This window comes from Ochotona curzoniae, unplaced genomic scaffold, assembly GCF_017591425.1.
Source record: "Ochotona curzoniae isolate NIBS_2020 unplaced genomic scaffold, NIBS_Ocur_1.0 contig_50, whole genome shotgun sequence".
Taxonomy (NCBI): Eukaryota; Metazoa; Chordata; class Mammalia; order Lagomorpha; family Ochotonidae; genus Ochotona; species Ochotona curzoniae.
In genome coordinates, this window is record NW_024466446.1 from 8,854,492 (window position 1) to 8,875,255 (window position 20,764).

Below are 20,764 nucleotides of genomic sequence, written 5' to 3' on the forward strand. Positions count from 1 at the left end.
GGCAATGCATTCACAGAACGTAAGGCACCGTGAGGTTGAGCAGTGGCTACCTGTGGCCCGGTCCACAGTCACATGTGGACTATTCCATGACACTGGCTGCCTCTTTGTCCCATCTAAGTGTTCTATGGCGAGAGCCTGCCCAGCGCTCTGCGGGCAGCTGTCCCCTTGAGCCTTCAAAGGGTACAAGTGTCCAGCTGAAGTCTTCTGTGCTAGGAAAGCAGCCATATCAGGGCCTTTGAAATTACTGGAATTTTATTTGCCTCAGCCTTAGGACTTGCAACCAAAGACATTGTGCAAAGAAAGCAAAGTTAAGTACACTTGAGGGGGGGGTGGGGTGGGGAGGAGACAGAACGCATTGGCGACAGAGGAGAACGGGCTGACAAAAGAAGGCATCCAGGACACTAGATTGCAATATTCAATAGCGTTTTCAACCAAAAAAGTTTTTTTTGTTTTCAATCCAAAGCAAAAAAAAAAAAAAGGCGATGTTTACAATAGACATAAATCTTATACAATTGAAAAAGCATTTCTTTTCAGATTGTACAGCATAAAATGGAAAAAATGTTTATGTAGGTGAAGTCTATTATACATTTCTCACCTATTCAAGTTGCTTATATGTACCACAGTGTAAAAAAAAAAAAAAAAAAAAAAAAGGAACAAATAAAAACTTTGAAAATTGCCTGATCGGAAATAACCAGTGGCTTTTAATGGCTTCTCCTGGTTATCAGCGTTACAAAAGACCAAAAAAAAAAAATCTTTTTATCTGAACAGGTGATAAAACCAGGCACAATCCAACTGTTAGCAAATTAGACGCACCCATAGAAATATACTATCCACCCACATTTTCCATCAAAAGTTTGTTTTTTTTTTCCTTTCTTTGTCATCTTTGAATCTTTGAGGCCCATTTGGTCACCATATGTTACAAATGTTTGCACGTGTGTTTTTACACCATGATAGCATACGTTTGTCTGACACTATTCTACAGCTAGTTTATAGACGATGATGGTACAACCCAGGAACCTGTACAACAAACAGGCTCGCTGGGCAGAAGGGGCGACGGGGCGGGGAGGGAGTCAGGTTTACCGAGGAGGATGGCGGGGGTCAGAAAAGGTCCATAGGGTTCATTCATCATCTGTCCCACTCGCTTCCGACTGTTCCTAGGAGTTAAAATAAGAGGAAGTGAGCTATAATCACAGGAATGTAAAATAATAAAAAAACCAAATATGCATTAATATGTCCTGCACAGGCAAAGGAGAGAAACTGCCTAGGCCTCCAGTCTTTCTGTAGGCATATGGAGCACGCACGAGTGGTGCTAACAAGCTTTAGGCCTCCAGGAGTTGGTAACTAAACACCCTGGTGCCATCCTCACCGCTGTCTTGAGTGTTTGAGACCATTCAGTGTGGCTTTAAATAATATCTATTTGGAATCCTATGTTTTGGATGATTCGGGAGGGACGAGATCACGCTTTCGGCGGCTGCTGCCACTGCTAGGTGGGCTAAAGACCGAGGACTCTTTAAATGTATCTTGAAAATAATTGCGCCAAGTGGTTAAGGCTGGGCATGGTGACTGGGAAAGTGGAAAGAAAGGACCCGGCTGGCTGAAATGGCACAGTGCTAGACTTTTCTGCCAGCTGTTAGAGACTGTTGTGTGGCGCAAGCTTGGGTTAGAGAACAAGCTTGGCTTCGTCTTGTTATAGATGACCTGCGGTGTAGCAGCTGGGTGTTGGTGTGTGTGTGTGGAGCGTGCCATCTCAAGATGCCAGGGGGTACAGGAAGGTAGCTGTCTCAAGACCCGTACCCCTCCATCACTGGCACCTCAAGGTAGCCACTCGGGGTCCAAACTCTGGTATCGGGACACTTTGTTCTCATTCTTCCCTTAGCTGTAGTTGTATCTGAGAACACCACGCCAGGCAATGACGTGTGTGAAACAGTCATTGGTTAATTTCTAAGCAGGCGTGTGGGAAGATGAAACGCTACTGAATCAAGTCCCTTACCTCCCCCACTCCTTTTTAAAGAACATTTCTCCAGAGTATTAAATGCAAGACACAAAGCCCCCAGTTGTTTGTGCCTTATGCGACCAGAGACAAGATCTAGCACAGATGGGGAGGTTGTGACCCGGAAGCACTTACGTTGTCATCCAGCTCCTCATCGCTGTCGAAGTCGCTCACGACAGGTTTGGCTTTGCCTCGATTTGGCCTTTTCTTCGCTTTGCCTTTGTCTCGGCTTTTCTCATCTTTTTTGTTGAGCTTGATTTTCACCTTCACCGATTTGGCTAGGCAAAAACAAACGAAACCAAAACCATGAGAAATTGTCAGCCTAGGTAGAGAAAGATGGGCAGCCCACAGGTGATGGCCCTGATGTTCTGGGGTGCCCAGGAAAAGTGGCCGTCCCACCTCGATGTTCCTGGCCTGTTCTTAAGCTTGCTCCCCCCCCCATTTAGATAGTGTCACCAGACATAAGCCACAGGAGGGGGACATAGCCTCAGATGGGGTGGGGCAGGTGGACCCTTTTGCTGTCTCCTGATGTGAGACAGAACTAGGATGTCTTTCCTACTCCAAGGGATGTGTGCAGGACTTGCGGAAATGGCAGGAAAAAGCCAGATATGTCGCTGAGTGCTCCAGTTGACATCAGCAGTAAGAAAATTCATAGTCGAGCTTAAATACTGAGAAAGCAACTTGAAACCCTTCTCTTCTTCCCTCATGGCTAAGCTCTCTACCTCCACTTCTCTTTAGGGTGATAAAGAAAAATTAAAAAAAAATTTTTTTACGGAGGGAGAAACCTGTGTGAGGCAGGAGCTTCCAAAGTTCATAGAACATGGAATTGTGGGATGTTCATGTGGGTTGTAGAATTCTGCCCGGCTTTCAAAACTAAAGATAACCTGAGCTGGGCCCAATGTGATAGCCTAGCAGCTAAGGTCCTCGCTTTACTCACGCTGGGATCCTACACGGGTGCTGGTTGTAATCCCAGTGGCCCCGCTTTCCATCCAGCTCCCTGCTTGTGGCCTGGGAAAGGCCAAAGCCTTGGGACCCTGCACCTGCATGGGAGACCAGGACGAGCTTCTGTGCTCCTGGCTTCGGATTGGCTCATTCCAAACAGTGTAGGGCAGAATGTTATGTGGATGAAAAAGAATGTATTGTGGTACGAAATAGTTTGGAAAGTGTGATGAAATAAACATGCTTTTAAGGTAATTTCCCTTGTCGATAACAGGGAGGGAATCCTAGTTGTAGGGTACTTTTTGTTTGTGCTTCTAATACAGAAAGATACATCTTTACAGAATTGCAAAGAGCTTGCATGTGCTGGTTTGGTCCCCACAAATGGCTGGAGCTGGGCCAGTCTGAAGGCAGCAGCTTCCTCTGGGTCTACAGTGTCGGGGGTGCACGGGCTCCAAGATGGGGGTTATCTGCTGCTCCTTCCTGGCCATCAGCAGAAGGGAGCTGGGTTGGAAGTGGAGCAGTTGGGCCTGGGACCAGTACTGCAGTGGGTGGCTTAAGGCATTATGCTGGGCCCTCAGCAGGAGTCTGAGTGGAAAAATGATAGACTGTGGGGACCAGCCTGGTGGCATAGGGGCTTCAGTTGCTACTGAGCTCCCTGCTGCTGGAGGTACCGTGGCTTTGCACCTGTCCCCATGTGAGAGACGAGGAAGAAGTTTTTGGCTCACAGCTTTGGACAGGCCCAGCTCTGGCTGTAGTGGCCATGTGGAGAGTGAATCAGCAGACGGAACATTCTCTGTGTGATTCTGACGTTGAAGTGCAACAAAGAAAGGTGAAAACACAGACAAAAGTTTTAGACTGCTGTTGTCAAATAACTTAGGGACCCTGGCCATGTGGTTCTTCATGCATGGAAATGCAAGCAAAGAAAAGAGCGGTGCCAATCTATATTCTGGTGTAGGGGAAGGCCGCTGCTTTTCCACCGACCCAAACAGAATAGATTCTCGTTAGAAAATATTCCTCCCGCTGTTTTGTTTTTTGTTTTTTTTGGTGGGGGGGGGGGCGGGCGAGGAGTCCCATAGAGATGGCAAGAAGCCTTCCCATGCATGGGGGTGCATCAAGAGGCAGGGCCTCTAAAACGGAAGCTGGTGCCAGCAGCCAGTTCCTCTGCTAACATAGCGCTCTGTGCACATGGAGCTCTTTCTGCGGTAGCAGTGAGGGGAAATGCATGAACAGCAAAAGGTGGAGACAAAGATGCAAGGAAGATGCAGCCCCTCCATTATCCCCTAAACATGGCCAGGAGGTAAGACGACCTAGAGCCATGCAGCTTGTGTGGGGAGCTGGAACCCATGTGCCAATCCGTGAGCCCTAAAACCGGCTTTCGTTTAGATCGTTGAAATGTTCTTTGCATCCAACTTTGGTGGTGGTTGTTATTGTCTTCCAGGAACCTGTTCTGAAGTACCTTGGTGCGTACGACTATAGCTTGTTGTGGAAAGACGGCAAAGTGTTCATTCATCTGGAGATGGTCTGAGTAAGTAGAAAACTTGAGACTACCAAACTTTTTTGTGCAGAGCGAAACAGGCATTTTGTCCCCATGTGAAATATATATTGGGTTGTGGGAGGACATGGTGACCCTGGAAGGTCAGGGAGCAAAGGATTTTGCAGTTCATTGGAGAGTATTTGCATCATGAGAACAACCAAGTGGCTGCCTTTTGTATCCCTGATGGGAGATGGTTGGCATGGGAACAGTTGAGTAAACAGTATGTAAGTGAGAATTCCTGGTGGAATATACAAAAGAAAGGAATTGCAATCAAGAGTATGGACACAGTTGATGGCTTTTGTGGATGAGCTCAACACTTCGTCCCTGATCCCATATGGACTCCCAGTGTATCAACTCCTAATAAACTTTGGTTAGGGTCTACGTGTGTTATTATCGGCTCCGTGCACCAAGTCCATCGCTGTGGGACAGCGACACTGGGTAATAGAAATACTTTTTTTTTTTTTTGATTAAAAAGATTGGCTTGAAGTCGTGTGGAGTATATAATTAGAAATCTGATTTTTGTTTTTTTTTTTCCTTTCAAAAGCAAGTCTGGACTGTTTCCGAAGCAGACTGCAATGAATGGAATTTCCTGGGCGGTTTTGGGGTAAAAATGTGATTAGACAGGAATTTGAGACTTGGAAAAGCAGCCTTAACTTATCAACGTAGCTGGCACCAGGGTGACAGAATGGAGGCGCGCCGTAGGGCTCAGGTCTTCGGGGCCACATCATGTTGTAATAATGCAATATGCAGAGAATTTTAATGTATAATGGATCTCATTGTGGGAGGAGGGCTGGAACGCAGCAGTGGGTTAACACGGTGGGAGCTTTCCTGGGTTGAGAGCCACTGCGCTGATACCCATAGCCGCATACCTGCAGGTGCTATTAACACCAGTAGGGCATGTCAGGGCCAGACTGCTCTCCGGGATCACAGCCTAAGCTGTTGCCATTGTTGCTCTTGATGTTGCATTGATGTTCTTGGTAGTTGTATCTTACAGGTGAGCAGCTGGGCGCAGCCCAGGGTGGCTGAGCCAGGAGGAGTGAGAAGCATGTGCAAGGGGCTCACCTTCCGACTCCGACTCCTCCTCTTCCTCCTCTTCCTCCTCTTCATTGCTCTCCTCCTCGCTCTCCTCCTCTTTGGCAATTTTCTGCCGAGCGCTCTTAAACACGGACTGTAAGACGATGGAGTCTTCATAGATCTGAGGGATCAAGTAGCACCTGTGAGACCTCGAGGGTTAAGTCACCACAACAGTGTGCCCCACACAGTGTGATGTGATGGGAATTTCAGCTGCCACACCTTCCTGGACAGGCAAAGAAGAAAGTACTAAACCCGTTAGGATGGGACCCAAGTCCCAAGCATGTTAAAAGGGTGTTGTGTGCTGGGGCACTGAGGGCGGATAACAAGTTTTCATGTGTGTGGACCAAAAGCAATGCCTCTAAAGAGAACGCACAGATCCTGCAGCTGGCTGTTGAGGCTGGGCAGTTAAAAGCTATCTTGGTCTGACCTTGCAGTATGCCAGGTTTGATTCCCAGCTTGCCTGTCTCAAGGAGGAGCTTGGGAAACGGCAAGAGACAGTCCAGGGATTGAGCTCCTTGTGACAGACCTCAGGCGTAGCCTTGGTATCTGCAGGAATGAGGGAATTGGCTCTGCTTCTCAGACAGACACACCGGTAAAACAAATCCAAATACATTTCTCAATTTGAATTGTTTGAAAAACTTATACCACAGTGAAGTAACTTGCTTTACGTTGTGTTAGCACTGAGAACCTGGTCTCCATTGTGCAGTGCACAGGTACCAGGCAGGGAGCCTACAAGTGCACATAGCATCTGTAGGAAAAGAGTGGGAAAAGGTTTGCATTGTAGGCCTTAAAACAACACGGGTCTAGGCGTCTGTGATGTCACCTCTGCTACGAGGACAAGGAGAAGGATTCCAGCACTGGATTACCGGCAAAATAAAGGAGTCTCCCCCTGTTGTTACAAAGGGAGGGTAGAGGGTAGAGGGTAGAGGGTAGAGGGTAGAGGGTAGAGGGTAGAGGGTAGAGGGTAGAGGGTAGAGGGTAGAGGGTAGAGGGTACAAGGGGGGGACCCGACCACGCCCCCCTGCCTGCCCCTCTCCTCTCTGCACCCCCGGGGGGGCTCTTGTTCCCTCCTGCCCAAGAGGGTACAAGGGGGGGACCCGACCACGCCCCCCTGCCTGCCCCTCTCCTCTCTGCACCCCCGGGGGGGCTCTTGTTCCCTCCTGCCCAAGAGGGTACAAGGGGGGGACCCGACCACGCCCCCCTGCCTGCCCCTCTCCTCTCTGCACCCCCGGGGGGGCTCTTGTTCCCTCCTGCCCAAGAGGGTACAAGGGGGGGACCCGACCACGCCCCCCTGCCTGCCCCTCTCCTCTCTGCACCCCCGGGGGGGGCTCTTGTTCCCTCCTGCCCAAGAGGGTACAAGGGGGGGACCCGACCACGCCCCCCTGCCTGCCCCTCTCCTCTCTGCACCCCCGGGGGGGCTCTTGTTCCCTCCTGCCCAAGAGGGTACAAGGGGGGGAGCCGACCACGCCCCCCTGCCTGCCCCTCTCCTCTCTGCACCCCGGGGGGGGGGCTCTTGTTCCCTCATGCCCAAGAGGGTACAAGGGGGGGGAGCCGACCACGCCCCCCTGCCTGCCCCTCTCTCTGCACCCCGGGGGGGGGGCTCTTGTTCCCTCATGCCCAAGAGGGTACAAGGGGGGGGAGCCGACCACGCCCCCCTGCCTGCCCCTCTCCTCTCTGCACCCCGGGGGGGGGGCTCTTGTTCCCTCATGCCCACTCCCCACCCCCCGCAGCCAAAGACAGCTCAACCCTCTCTGAGGGACCTGCAAGAAGCTCCGCGTTGTGGCATTAGGATTGGCTCAGCTGCAGCCGCTGTGGCCACATGGGGATTGAATCAGCGAATAAAACATTTTCCTTTTTGTATATCTAATTTTCCAATAGAGATTTTGAAATAATAAGAGGGTGGTTCCACCGACGTGCAACCACGTAGGGCCTTGGCTAAGACAGCACAAAGCAATCACATGTAAGTGCAGAGTGGGTGGACGGCGCATCCCCAGGATGCCCAAGGTCACCAACGCAATGAGTGGAATTGACGGGTCCTAGGCTAGGTGAAGTACACTTATAGGAATGCACTACTTTACAGGAGCAAAGGCAGGATGCTCCCCAGGGTCTTGGAGGTTTTCCACAGGACACAAACCTTGCGTCCTGCCAGGTGAGATAGTTCTAGCCATCTGTTACCCAATCTGCATGTTCGTTTACACACAAAAAAATGAAGCAGATTCTTCAAACTTTTCACCATGGTTTCAGAAGTTACTTGGCTAAATCCTCACCTTGCAAGTGCCACCATCCCATATGGGTGCCAGTTTGTGTCCCGGCCGCTCCACGTACCATCCAGCTCCCTGCTTGTGGCCCACAGCCTTGGGACCCTGTACATGTGTGGGAGACTGGGAGAAGCTTCTGGGTCCTGGCTGTGTATCAGCTCTGCCCTGGCCACTACGGCCATGTAGGGGGTGAACCAGCAGAAGTTAGATTTTTCTGACAATCTGCCTTTCGAATCAAATGGTCGCTCTGTCAACTCCTTGCCCTAAAGGCACATACTCCTTTTAGAGAAAGATGAACCCCCCCCCCCATTGTCCAATAAGAAACTGGGGAAACCTATAGCTTCTCAAGGGGTCATCTGTGATTGAGACTCCGGGGAAAACGAAGGACCAGGGATGCTGGCATAGAGCGGGACATGAGAGCTGCGGCCACACCAAGGGGAATGTGAAAGAATGCAGCATCTCTGCAGCCGTGGAAGTTCATTACCACTCACGGCGTCTTGGCTGACTCTTCTGTTCCTTCTCTGCCTCACTGTGGCTTTGACGGGGTTCAAGTTCTAGGGCCTTGGCTAAGACAGCACAAAGCAATCACATGTAAGTGCAGAGTGGGTGGACGGCGTATCCCCAAGATGCCCAAGGTCACCAACGCAATGAGTGGAATTGACGGGAAGTCAGGGAGGGTCAGATTAGGGCAGAGGCCGGAGGGAGTTCATGGCACCTAAGCCGTGTGTTCATGGGTGCATGTGCTGAAGACGAGGACCACGCTGGGTCGGCAAGGGGAAGGGCGAGTCCCCGGGACAGCTGAGCAGTCACTGAGATGTCATTAGCGTGAGAGCATCCGCACTCCCGACATTGACATTGATTCAGCGTCATCTGTGCCCTGAGATTGGCTAACAGCAGAGATGGGGAGTCGAAAAAGATGAAAAGCCATTTTTAAAGCAAGCAATGCGAGACTTCCAAAAAATCAGACAGTTTGAACTCCACATACTACAGTAACCCAGCTACAAACCAGAGTCCAAACAAAACACAGACCTCACCTTGGAACACTGGCTTCAATTCCACCCCCTAGTGCCAAGGTAGAGACCTGAGTCGGAGCTCACACAGCTTACGTTACACAGTGAACTGGAAAATGCCAACGCCTCCACGTACACACGTAGGCACGGCAGAAAACAGCACGCTGCTGTACATCTGACTTCTGCCAGCCAAACCGGTCGATCCAAGACCTCCCTGCCCAAGACACAGACCTGAGAGCCCTCCAGGTTGAACGTCTGAGCGTTCTGACACAGCAGCATGACATCTTTCTCCAGGTCGCCCAGGCTCCGGTACTTATGGTTACGGATTCTTTCCTGATAGAGGAACAAGAGGTCAGATTGACTGCATGCCTTAACCGAGCCCAATTTTTACCCCCCCTTGGCCTCCAGACCTTTCAGGGAACCAGCCAGGAGGGGGAGGAGAAACCGTGTGACCCCCAACAGGGCAACCTCCCAGGGACCACGCCCACCCTCCCGCCCGCCCGTCCACCAGTAGGGTGGCAGCACCCGCGATGGGAAACACGGGGCGCTCTTGCATTAGGGCATCCCCTCTTCCGGGTGGCGCGTCTCATGTGTGGGTGCTGGCGTGCTCCGTTGGGATTGTATGGCCATGCTGTGGTTCTAAACTTCTATCCCCTGAGCGTGCACCTGCTCCCTCATCCGCCTGCAAAGCAGGAGTAGGTCCATGAGGTATCTACCTTTATTTTTTTGAAGTCCACTGGTTTCCTAATTAATTCATAGTATTCTGGCAATTCTTTCCTTGAAGGTAATTGGATGAAGACCTCGCTGAGCTGCCGACCGGAGCTGTAAGGTGGGGGAAACGAGCAGTCAGGAGATCAAGTGCCCCCACCCCCCGCCACCACCGCGGGGACGTGGATTATTACACATCAAACGTCAACAAAGCGACTTCCATCCCGGCCATGGAGATGGGGCCGCCTCTATGGGGAAGATCCTCTTGTGGCAACTTTGGCACCTTCATGCCCCTTCTGCCAGCCCCCAATCCAGGCGGGCACCTCTTTTCAGTACAAGTACAGCTGTTCACTGTGATACAAACATTTACAATATTTCTTGGACTTCCATCTTTGCTTGGCAAAACACCAATAGAGTACAAGCGTATACCCTCTTGTCTCCAGACTGTGTCAAAATTAACCCGGGAGACTAGGTGAAAACCTAGGGGGGCGGGAGCGGGGCGGGGGGGGGGGAGAAGGCTGCGTGGGTCCCCACCTGGAGACCACTTTCTCCGATGTCCTCCCTGGAGTGGTTTGCCCACTGCGAGCCATCCCCTCCACCTGTCCCCATCACCGTCTGCCCCAGGAGCTCCTACAGGTCCCTTGACTCGGGACCAGAGAGAACCCCGCCAGGCACTAAGAGGTGGGCTGATTCAGCCCCACGCGTGCAACCCTTTGTCATTTGGTCAAAAGGCAGAGGCGTTTCTCACAGGCGGGGGGCACGGTCTAGACGAACAAAAGATGCGCATCGTCCGGGTCCAAGGTGCCGAGGGGGCCCGCCCAGATCGATAACGGCTTGTGCCGGGCCACTCTGTCGTCATTGGCGCGAGCTGCCAATCTCCGCTTCCCTTTTGTGAAGCCAGAGGCGAAACACCACCCGAGGTTTATCCATCTCTGCCCTGTCCGTGTCAGACAGTGATTCTGGGAGCGTGTGTGACAACGCGAGAAGGTGAACGGCACAACAGGTCCGAGCGACAGTCTGCCGTTTTAATCCACGCTCCCAGTGGTGTAATTAAAAAATAATCATAATGACAGTTATCATAGGAAAAAAAAAAGGCATGCGCAGTAACTCAACCGGTTGCCTAGCAACCAGCAGGGAAAATGCTGAAGTGCATAGGGGACCGGCATAAATTAACCGAAAATCCTTTCTCAGAGGGAGGAGTGTGTCTGCCTTGCCATCCTGGGTCACTGCTTTATTTTTTTTTTCATGCATTTCGGGGCCTCATGAATACGAAAACCATGGCTGAACACAAAAGGCCGAGGAGCACTGTGCTTTATAGGGGGTGGGGATGGCTGGCTTTTGAGACAATTGTGCCCAGTACCAAGGTACCCCCTCCCCCTCCCTGCCACCCCTGCTCCCCCTCCCCCTCCCCAAGACCGATCGATGCAACTGCGCTTCCCGGTGCTAACACAGCAGAGGAGCCCCGTGACAAACACCGTCTGAGTCGCTATCGCTGTCACCCCAGGGCCCCGATTCTGGGTCCAAGGTGTAGTAGGCCCAGTCTGCCTCCCATGGCATCGGAAGGAAGAGGCACCTCTAGAACGGCAAGAAGGGGAAATGACAGGGGGTCATTCCTCCCTCTCGACGGCCCATTTCTTCTCATTGGCAAGGGCTTGCTGACCCCGGTGCCCACCTGGGAGTCAGACCTCATGGTCATCACCTTGACCCTCTGTGACACCAACAGATGGTGGCATTTTTCTGTTGCCAGATTACAAAGCGCTGTACACCTGTCTCACACACACACACACACACACGCACAGTGCCGCTGCTGCTTAAGACAGCTGTGATGGGGCCACGGGAAGGATGTAGCTTGGTCTCAGAGGGGCAAAGGCTTGTCTACGCCTCCTCTCACGTCTCAGTCCTCCGTCAGGCCTGAGGAATGCTCAACCCAGGAAGGGGGCAAGTCCAGACACGGGGTGCCCACCGAGAACAGATCTGCATGTTCCGACACTCGGTGCCAAGGCTGTACCGGGAGGAGAAAGACACACTCGGACTCTGGATCAAAAGCCAAGCCCCACCATGCGGGAGCTTTCCTTTCTGTCACCCACACTGAGAAGGGAGGACAAGCGCGAAGCTGGCCCAGAAAGCCACCTCAGGACAGCACGGGCTGTGTTTCCGAGCCCGCTGGTACGCGCGCACGGTCTCGGCAAACCCGCTCTGCACTGCTGACCGCTGCTCTCCTAAGCACCCCCCTCCCCAACTCCCAACCCTATGCCCCGAACCCCTGCCTCACGCCATGACACCAGGAACTCTCGATTCCACCTTGGGCTCAGACACCCATTCTCTGTGTGAGCAGAGACCATCTCCCTAACATTCCCGATGCTCTGAGGATGTAACCATTTCTCACTTGGTTCTTCTGTAGTCACTGCTCAGCTCTGAGAAGAGGTCAGCTGTTATGGGAGACCCTGGCAGCGTGCAACCCTGGCATAACCTTATCAGATGCTCCATGCACAGGCCACTAGCGTACTGCCACAGGAACTTGCTTTTGCCTACATCACAGGCCAAAAAAAAAAAAGTGGTGATTTTGGCTGCAAGAATGGGGAATGTCTGGTATTTCTTTCTGAAACTTGAGCTCGGCAGGAACGCCTACAACATACCTTTTGAGATAGTTTTCTTTTTGCCAAGGCCAGAACTTTTCCAAAGTATGGCATGTGGTATCATGAGTGTGAGAGCTGAGCCGTTTCTCCTGTTCTGAGGTATCGTCGGGGGTGTCGCTTTGACACACTTTGAGTAGTCCACAGGCCACCTTTCCCGGGACCACAGAGACGGTCAGACCTCCTAAGCCGCACCCGCCATCACTAATCACAGGTGAAGCAGAGTGGATCCCATGACTATCACTTAAAGGAATGCACTAGGCTTGGCACTTGTCAGGTGCGCCAGGCAAGCACCTCACCCCTACGCAGAGGGGGAACGGACAGATGGCCATGAATCCTCACTTTCTCACACACAACTGGGGCTCGGTTTTACACCAAGAGGCAGCATTTTCACCACCGGCCTCCCGTGCCTCTTCACTGCTCAAGCCATTATAGCTCATGACCTTAACCTCCGATGCCATTTCCGGTAGGGTTGGAGGGATGACAGAGTGTCGGGTAAGAAGCTTACTGCTTCGACGCCGCGCTTCGCGGCAGGGGCTGTGGCCTAGGAGGGGTGACCATTCCATAGCATCCTGGCGGAGACACGGTCCCCCCCCTCTGCCTCCGACCCAGCCTCTTGCTGACAGACCTGGGGCGCGGCACAGGACGGCCTCCGTGCTTGTCTCGCTGCCATCCATGCCGAGGGATGGATCCGTGGGGAGCTGTGGTTGGCTGGCATTAGCCTGGTCCCTTTCGGGGCTGTTGTGGCCACCAGAGGAGCATCCCTGAGGATGAAAGGTACCCTCCGTTCTCACTCTGCTTTTCCCACGAGAGAAATGCTTTTTTTCTTCTGTTTCGTCGAAAGCAGGACGATTGAGGCCATGTCATGTTTTTCTTTTCACTAGCCCAAGCTGTTTTAGGACAAGAATCCCTAATATGTATTTCTGGAAAACATACCTTAAACTTTCTATGTTTCTATCCGGAAACCATTCTGAGCTGATCAATTCACTACGGACTCTTATCCACAACCCTGGAGTTATCATCTCCTAGCCCCTTTGCAGGCATAGCAGAGGCGATGGCAAAACGCAGAGGAATGGGTGGGCTGGCTTTGGTCCACGAAAGGGGGAGCCATTCCGAAGAGCTTATTGCACGGAAAAGGCCTCCGTAGCCAGGGGCTGCAGAGGACTCGCCGGGCTCAGCAGGACCACGAGAACAGCACCCAGGGTTTATACAGAGTTCTGAACCTAATCCCACTCTGAGACACAATTCCACTCCTGGTCTACAAGGCCATGCTGGAGAATCACACTTGAACGGTGTTCATCCCGGGATTACGAAAAACGCTTCCCGTGAAAGGTGGTGTCCGAAGCGAGGTGCTTCAGAGGAATGGAAACAAAACGTGCAAGTCGTGACATGAAATGGGGTGACAGGCTCCCCGAAGGGACACAGCAAACAGCAGAACCTCAGCATGTCCACCACCCAGGTACAAACACGACAGAAGCTCTAGAGCCAAAGCATCGAGAACAGCATTCTCTCGTTCACCAACATGAAGAGGTACGATCCAACGCAATTGAAAATCATCGTCTCCATAAACAAAAACAGCCTACAACAAACTCTGATTGGGTGACTTCCATGGAACATACCCTTGATGTCCATTTCATTTAAGGGACCCGTGTCCCCCTGGTGAATTTTACCGTCAACACTGTGCTTTCCCAAGCGGTACCTTTCCATTCTCTTGCACATGCAATTACACAACGATTGTATTTCCCATCGCAACCACCACAATCTACCTTGACAAAGGTGTCGAGCATATCCTCACTGCCTTCATTGCCACGACTCGTAGGGGCTCCGGAGCGGGACCTAAGACCCGACAGAGTGCTGTGTGCAGGCCAGCGTTCTAGCATCTTTCAGACGGTACTTGAGTTTTTACAAGTACTGACTCGGGGAAGTAGCGTGTTCTACTTTTATGCCGCTTGCCCTTGGGTCCAGGTGCAGCAAGCCAAACCACCTGCCGCTTCCCTGGGCCGCCCATCCATCAGCTTCCACCGTCTCATCTCTGCACCTGCTCACTGACTCAGAGAAGCCTCTCCTTTCAAGATGAAGGAACTGACCTTCCCTCCCTTGCGATACGCCGCCCCTGAACGCCTGTCCCACGTCTGCCCTTCTTCATGGTGCCAACGCTTCACAGGTCTCCCCTGATTTAGGACCGCACTCCAGAGCACAAAGTTTCTGCAAACGGTGCTTCTCTATCTGCGCCCACGTTGAGCACGATGCTCGCTTACTGGGGTGCTAGAGTGGGTGGCAGGCACTGGGGTGCCGCCTCAGCCTGCAAAGGCTGCTCGAGTTCCTTAAGCAACACGCACGATCCGCAGGAAAGGGCGTTTCCCAGGGACATACCCAGATAACTCCTTGCTTTCTGAGAAATCTATTTTTGCTCAAGACATCCATAGAGTCACTTTGAAAACACTTTCACAAGAGAGAGAAACAAAAATGTATTTTATGGGGCTAGCCTGTAATGCCAGCATCCCATAGGAATATGGGTTCAAGTCCAGGCTGCTCCACTTTGGAGCCAGCTCCCCGCTCATAGCCAGAGAAAAGAGCGGGAAAAGATGACCTAAGCACTTTGGCCTCTGCCATCCGTGCGGGAGATCACACAAAGCTCCTGCCTTAGACCTGGCCCAGCCCTGGGCATTGCAGCCATCTGGGGAGTGAACCAACCAAAAGTCTTTCCCTCAGAGTAGGAGCCCCTGGAGTTTCACAGGCAGAGACCACGGGAAGGATGCTGGAGGCCAGGCCGATATCAGAAGCTAGAGAAAGATGGCTGTGTTTCCAAAAGCAGACCGGGAAGTTCATGTGTGGCCTGAGCACCTGCTGTATATTGGTAACGCTTGACTTACGGGCCAAGTTTGCAAGAGTCAAGGTGACCTAGTGTAGTCACCACTGAAAGTATCAATATGAGGGCAAATTCAATCCCTGGGATCCACCTTCCCCTGAGCAGACTCCCCTCTGGCCTCAACACATGATCATCTGTTCTACTTTCGCCTTTCCCAAACTGTGCGCCACAAAATATTCCCTTAGTGGGTTATTAAGTGTTCTCTGAAAGGGGCGGTGTTGTGGGATGAGCTATTGAAACACCGCGTCCCGGAGTCTCTGAGCAGGAGGCAGCGACCACTCGGGAAGAAGGCCCCATCCCATCAACGCACAGGGTGGGGAACTCCCAACTCTGCATCCTATACACTGGCCCCTCTGGCCGTGACCCAGACAACGACCCAAAGTCGGCCCTGTACCTACTGCTAACATTTCCTGGCAGTGCATCCGCGGGGCCACGCGTCTTCTGTCGGGCAACACTGCTCTCCAAGCTAACGCTAGTCTCCTAACTTTGAGAACCATGCCGGCTGCCTCGCTCCCCCGCTCGGAGAAATCGTAGAATACCTGGTGCCGAACACGTTGGCAAGAAACCCCGGGGTGGTGGAAATCAATGGCATCCCGGCATCAGAGGGGTTCGGGGTGAAATGGCCACGGAGAACAAGACTTGGGCGTTCTGTGCTGGAATGCACGGGAGCTGGGCTATTGTACCAGTGCTGGCGGGTGGCCAGCCCCCCCACACGTACCACACCTTTCCTTTCGGCATCACCGTAGCTGGCACCACCACCCTTCCCTTTCCACTTAGGGCAGAGGTGCGAGACAAACAGCCCTGAGCCTTCCCCCTCTCCCTCTGCCCCTCCCACCCGGGCTGCTCCATGTCTTAGCACACCTCGAGGTGGGGATTCCTACTCACTGTCATAAATCCATTTTAATGGCTCTCTCTCCCGGCCGTCTCACAGCCCTCCCCACTGACGGAGGCCTCCTTGGCTCGTCAGCCATCACCACGGTCTCAGAGCCCTCCGTCTCCGGCCAAGATTATCTGGCCGTATCACCGTGGCCCTATCATTTCTTCACTTATTCCCACTGATTTGCCTGTTGGGGTTTCCTGGGCATGCCTCTCCTTCTCGCTTGCTTCCTCTCTGCCCCCGGTGATGGACAGGACATACACCACTGCACTGGCTTGCCCGGTGTCCTTCACAGTCAACGCCACCAGCTCGAGAATGCTGCCCCCAAAGGGCCCCGTCCAAGCAGCTAATACCAAAATTCCTCAGCTTAGGGTGCAGGGGCCTCCCCCTTTCCTGGACCACCTATGTGCACGGACATGGGCGTAGGCACTAGAGGGAGCCTGCTCTCTCTAACTCCCACGGCTGCTCATGCATTCCACCGAACACTGTTGCCTTATTTCACGCCCGCTTCCCCTCGCCAGAGTCGCCTCAGCAAGTTCCTCCACAACCTACCCTGGAACACACAGCTGCTCCGTGCCACGTACTTGTCTCACCCACTTCTGTGCTGCTTTCCAGCTCCGCTTGCAGGTGCCCCATTGTATACATCGCCTGTACATGTGATGCTCACGCAAGGATGGACAGGGACATTGCCCAGTGCTTGCGAGCACAGAAGGGTTAGTTCAGCCAGACGCCGCCTGCCAGCTCCACAGTGTCAGCTCAGGCTTAGCGGGACGGGAAGCACGTGGAGGGATGGCGGAGTCTCCATGAGACGCACAAAGCCCCGTGGAGGCAAACGCCCAAGCTCCTTGCTATGCCTCAGGATGTGGCGATGGAAAGGCGGCCTCCGGGAAGCACTCCTTTCGCTAGGTCCTCACCACAGCCGTATCATCTCCCCCTCAGAAAGCGCAGGCGTGATGTCATGACTTGGAGTACCCTTTTACAGTCATTCATCCTCCTTCCAGGCTTGCTATCACCACTTGGGAGTGGGGATGAGGAAGTGGGGAAGAGGAGGATGGGGAATGGGTGGGGGAGATGGAGGTGGGGAGGAGGCGAGAAGTGTGGAGCTGGGGAGGCAGCAGAAAGTGGGGTTCTAGAAGGGGGACCAGGAGGAGAAGATGGGAGGGGAGCAGAAGAGAGGAGGAGCGTGATGGGGAAGGGAGGAGAAGGGTGATGGGAAGGAGGGGGAGCAGAGGGAGGAGGAAGGGGAGGAGGAGGAACCAGAGGGAAGAGTCTCCTCCCCGCCGTGGGGAGGATGTTGGATGAAAAGCAAATCACGGGCCTCTCCAGTTGTTAAGTCTGTTAGCCCTATCTTCAGACTAGAGAAGGTCTCCCCAAGAGGCCACTGAACTTATCTGGACAAAAAGACGCTGGACTTTATGCTAGATATGTGTTTGCAAGGAATGAATCTCAACTGAACTTGAACTGTGGTTATGCATCAAGGTGGAGGAATCCACCATGGGAGGAGGGGTATGGGGGGGTGGGGGGAATCCCCAGTACCTATAAAACTGTATCACATAATACAATGCTAACAACAATAAAAAAAATTAAAAAAACAAACAAACACACACACACACACACAAAAGACAATTGTAGTCTCAAAGTCCAAATTCAAGTCCAGACTTGCGTTCTTTCCCACAATGGCCAAAGCAACAACAACAACAACAACAAACGCCAGGATGCAACTCTGGCAGTCTCTCTCAGGGGATGCTCTGGTCCGCGTGTGTCTGGTTTCAGGGCTCACTCAGCGTTTACTGAACAGCAGTAACCACCGTGACGCGGCAACAGGCTGCCCCGGCCAGCTGTTCCCACCCCACACAGGGGCGGAGCGCACGTTCTCCACACGGCAACTGCTTACACGACACGGAAGGCCACTGCGAGTGACCAGTACTCAGAGGCAGGACACTACCTCAGTTCTTTGTCGCCCTGACTGCGACCTTCACCTACGGGGAGACAATGACTAGTCAAGATGGGGTTGCGTTGGCTGCCAACACTGGAATACCGGCAAAATACAGGAGTCTACCCGCATTTTTACAAAGGGCCCAGGAGATGGTTAGGTAGAAAGAAATGTTGTTTTCTGTATGTGGGTGAAACCTCCCGAGCCCTCCGTATCACCCACATCCCTGTCTCCCCGTGCCAGGGACAGAAGCATTTCAGCTTTGCCCTGCATGGAAGCAATGGCACACTGAGGTTCAACAGACCGGCTTAGCACACACAAGATCATTTGCAGCCAGGAGGCCGCACGGTCACGCCCCAAAACCTCATCCAGTGTGCCACTGGGAAGTTAACCGCCCCTTGCACGCCACCGCCCGGCTTGAGAACGCAGAGCCGGCATGAACACACGTCCTGCAGGAGACGGAACCCCCCAGGCTCCAGGCACTCAGTTCACAAGCCAAGGCAGCCGAGAGGACACAAAACACAAAGCGTGCTGAAGGGAGAGGGGCCGGAGCCTGTCTTCAGGGAGGGTGGGCTTCCGGTGTGAGAGGGGGCGCTGCTGACACCTGTGACACCCCCAGATAAAACCTCAGTGCCGATGGCCTGCAAAGCCATGACAGGTGTGGCGCCCAGGTAGCCCGCTGCAGGTTACCAGTGGGGGGAGAGAGGGCCCCTAGAGAGAGATCCGCTTTGCAAAGGCTTGAGCCCACAAAACAGGCTGTTTCGTGCGCCGAGAGATACCTGCATTTAGAGGCATGGGATTGTAAGACAGATCCTGACCTGCTTCCTTCTATTTCCAACTGAAAATTACCGGGCACCTTCTCCGCGTTACACCTGCGGCAGAGTAGAAAGAACATCAGTGTCAGAAAGTCAGGCTCCTGGGTCCCAGCCCAGTTCCGCCTCCTCCTCTGGCTAGAGCGACCCAGGGGAGTGTCCATTCCCTCCTCCAAGCCTTAGTCCCCCCCGCTCGTCATCAGCAAGAAAGATCACATTGGGGTGCAATGGAACCTCGCTTGGAATAGAGAAGACAGAGTTCCCCTTGCTCCTCCCCACAAAATGCAGCTTCTCTCACAGACATGCAAACACCTCTTTCTAAAGAGTCCTGTGTCCATCTACCTTGCAGAGGCTGCAGAGAATAGAGTAGCAGCTACTTCCTTGGCTGGTGTGAGTGTGGGGCAGGGGGTAGGGGGATGGAGGAGAGGTACATGGGCTCCTGTTGCAAAGGGGACAGAATTTATCTCGGGGAGCCGTGGGGTCCGTGGCTTTGGTGCAAGCCTCTGAACATCATGTAGTCAATCCCATTTCCCAGATCTATTTATTATTTTTATTATTATTATTTTGTTTTTGCACAGTAGAGTGCAAAAATTAATGACCTTCAACTGGAAATGGAGAGAAAACACCACCTGGGGTGTCTGGCCTTTCTATACTTCTCCAGCTAAGGATCAGCTTCTCCAGCTGAGGACTTCTGGCAGGGAGGGAGAGAGAGAGAGAAAGAAAGAGAGAGAGAGAGTGTGTGTGTGTGTGTGTGTGTGTGTGTGTGTGTTTTCCAGGGGAGCAGCTGCACGGTAGCTGACTACACCTGGGGAAAACCTTCATCCCGTCCCCTTCTTTTCTAGGTGAAGATGGCGCCCTGCAGCCTGCACAGCCCACGCTCGGCCACTTAGCGGCAAACCCGTCCTAGGAGTGGATGACCCACGCATGCTCACGTGGCAGAAGGCACTCAGAAAGACCAGCACAAACCCGCAAGAGGAGACGTGGAGGGGTGAAAGGACATTTCAGAAAGTTCATGAAAACCCAGGTATTAAAAAAAAAATCCGAGGACCACTGCAGTAGCCTAGTGGCTAAGTTCCTCGCCTTGCACACACCAGGATCCCATATGGACGCCGGTTCTATTCCCAGCAAGCACTGGGGTTTTACATGGAAGCTAGTTTGTGTCCCAGCTACCCCACTTCCCATCCAGCTCCCTGCCTGTGGCCTGGGAAAACAGTCAAGGATGGCCCAAAGCCTTGGGACCCTGCACCCACTTGGGAGACCCAGAAGAGGCTCCTGGCTTTGCATTGGCTCAGCTCCGGCCGTTGCGCTCACTTGGGGAGTGAATCAACAGATGGAAGATCTTTCTCTCTGCCTCTCCTCCTCTCTGTATACAATACAATAAACCTTAAAGAAAAAAGATTGGCTTCCTTGTGAGACTTTGTAATAATAATAAAAAAAAGTTGGTGTGAATTTCTCCCGCCATAGTGGGCTCTGGGGAACACAAGGTCCTGATGGCCACGTGGCAGCCCCGGGATGAGATGGTGCCTCCCAGCTTTAGCCTGCCTCAGCCCCAGCTCTTTATAACTACTTGGGGGACTGAATCAGAGGAAGGAAAATCTCTTTGTCTCTGTTTTTCAGACAAATAAGCAATGTTGAATAAGGCTGTGCACGGCCAGTGTCATGCTGCTGTCTAAGATACAGACATTCCAAAGGAATGCCGGTTCGAGTCCCACCTGCTCCAGTTCTGAGCCACCTCCCTGCCGATGTGCTGGGAGAGCAGTCAAAGACGGCCTGAGTGCTCGGGCCCCCGATGTATGTGTGCGAGACCCAGAAGGAGTTCCAGGTGGCTCCTCTGGCCTTGTCCAAAGCTCCAGCAGCCGTAGCCATGTGGGGAGTGACCCAGGGCACAGATGATGTCTCTGTCTGTCCCTTTCCGTAAGTCTGCTTTCAAAATATTTAGCTAAATCTTTGAAAAAACATGCATCCATGGCATTAAGAAACATTTTTGCACCCCAACAAAGCTATCCTTCAATTCTCTTCTCCATGAATTTTCACAGATGCCCCCTCTTCCCTACACGCTGGATTCGGTGCGATATCTGACATGTGCAAGCAAGCTGGGCAAACCAAGATGGAGGCCTGCTGGGTTGG

The 20,764-nt window shown here is 52.7% G+C and overlaps 1 protein-coding gene across 2 annotated transcripts in view; it reads right to left on the minus strand.

Moving 5' to 3' along the window:
• Nucleotides 1-231: 231 nt before the first annotated feature.
• Nucleotides 232-20,764, minus strand: part of SMARCA2 (SWI/SNF related, matrix associated, actin dependent regulator of chromatin, subfamily a, member 2) — a 178,061-nt gene continuing 157,528 nt past the window's right edge. The window contains exons 30-35 of one of the 2 annotated variants that reach the window (XM_040988907.1): nt 18,644-18,697; nt 9,522-9,627; nt 9,037-9,138; nt 5,526-5,658; nt 2,126-2,268; nt 232-1,154 (exon numbers count right to left, since the gene is read on the minus strand). In XM_040988907.1, the coding sequence (XP_040844841.1) occupies nt 1,119-1,154; nt 2,126-2,268; nt 5,526-5,658; nt 9,037-9,138; nt 9,522-9,627; nt 18,644-18,697 (574 nt within the window). In that variant the 3' untranslated portion in view covers nt 232-1,118. The remainder of the gene's footprint in view (nt 1,155-2,125; nt 2,269-5,525; nt 5,659-9,036; nt 9,139-9,521; nt 9,628-18,643; nt 18,698-20,764) is intronic. The other variant, XM_040988908.1, reaches the window with a different exon arrangement.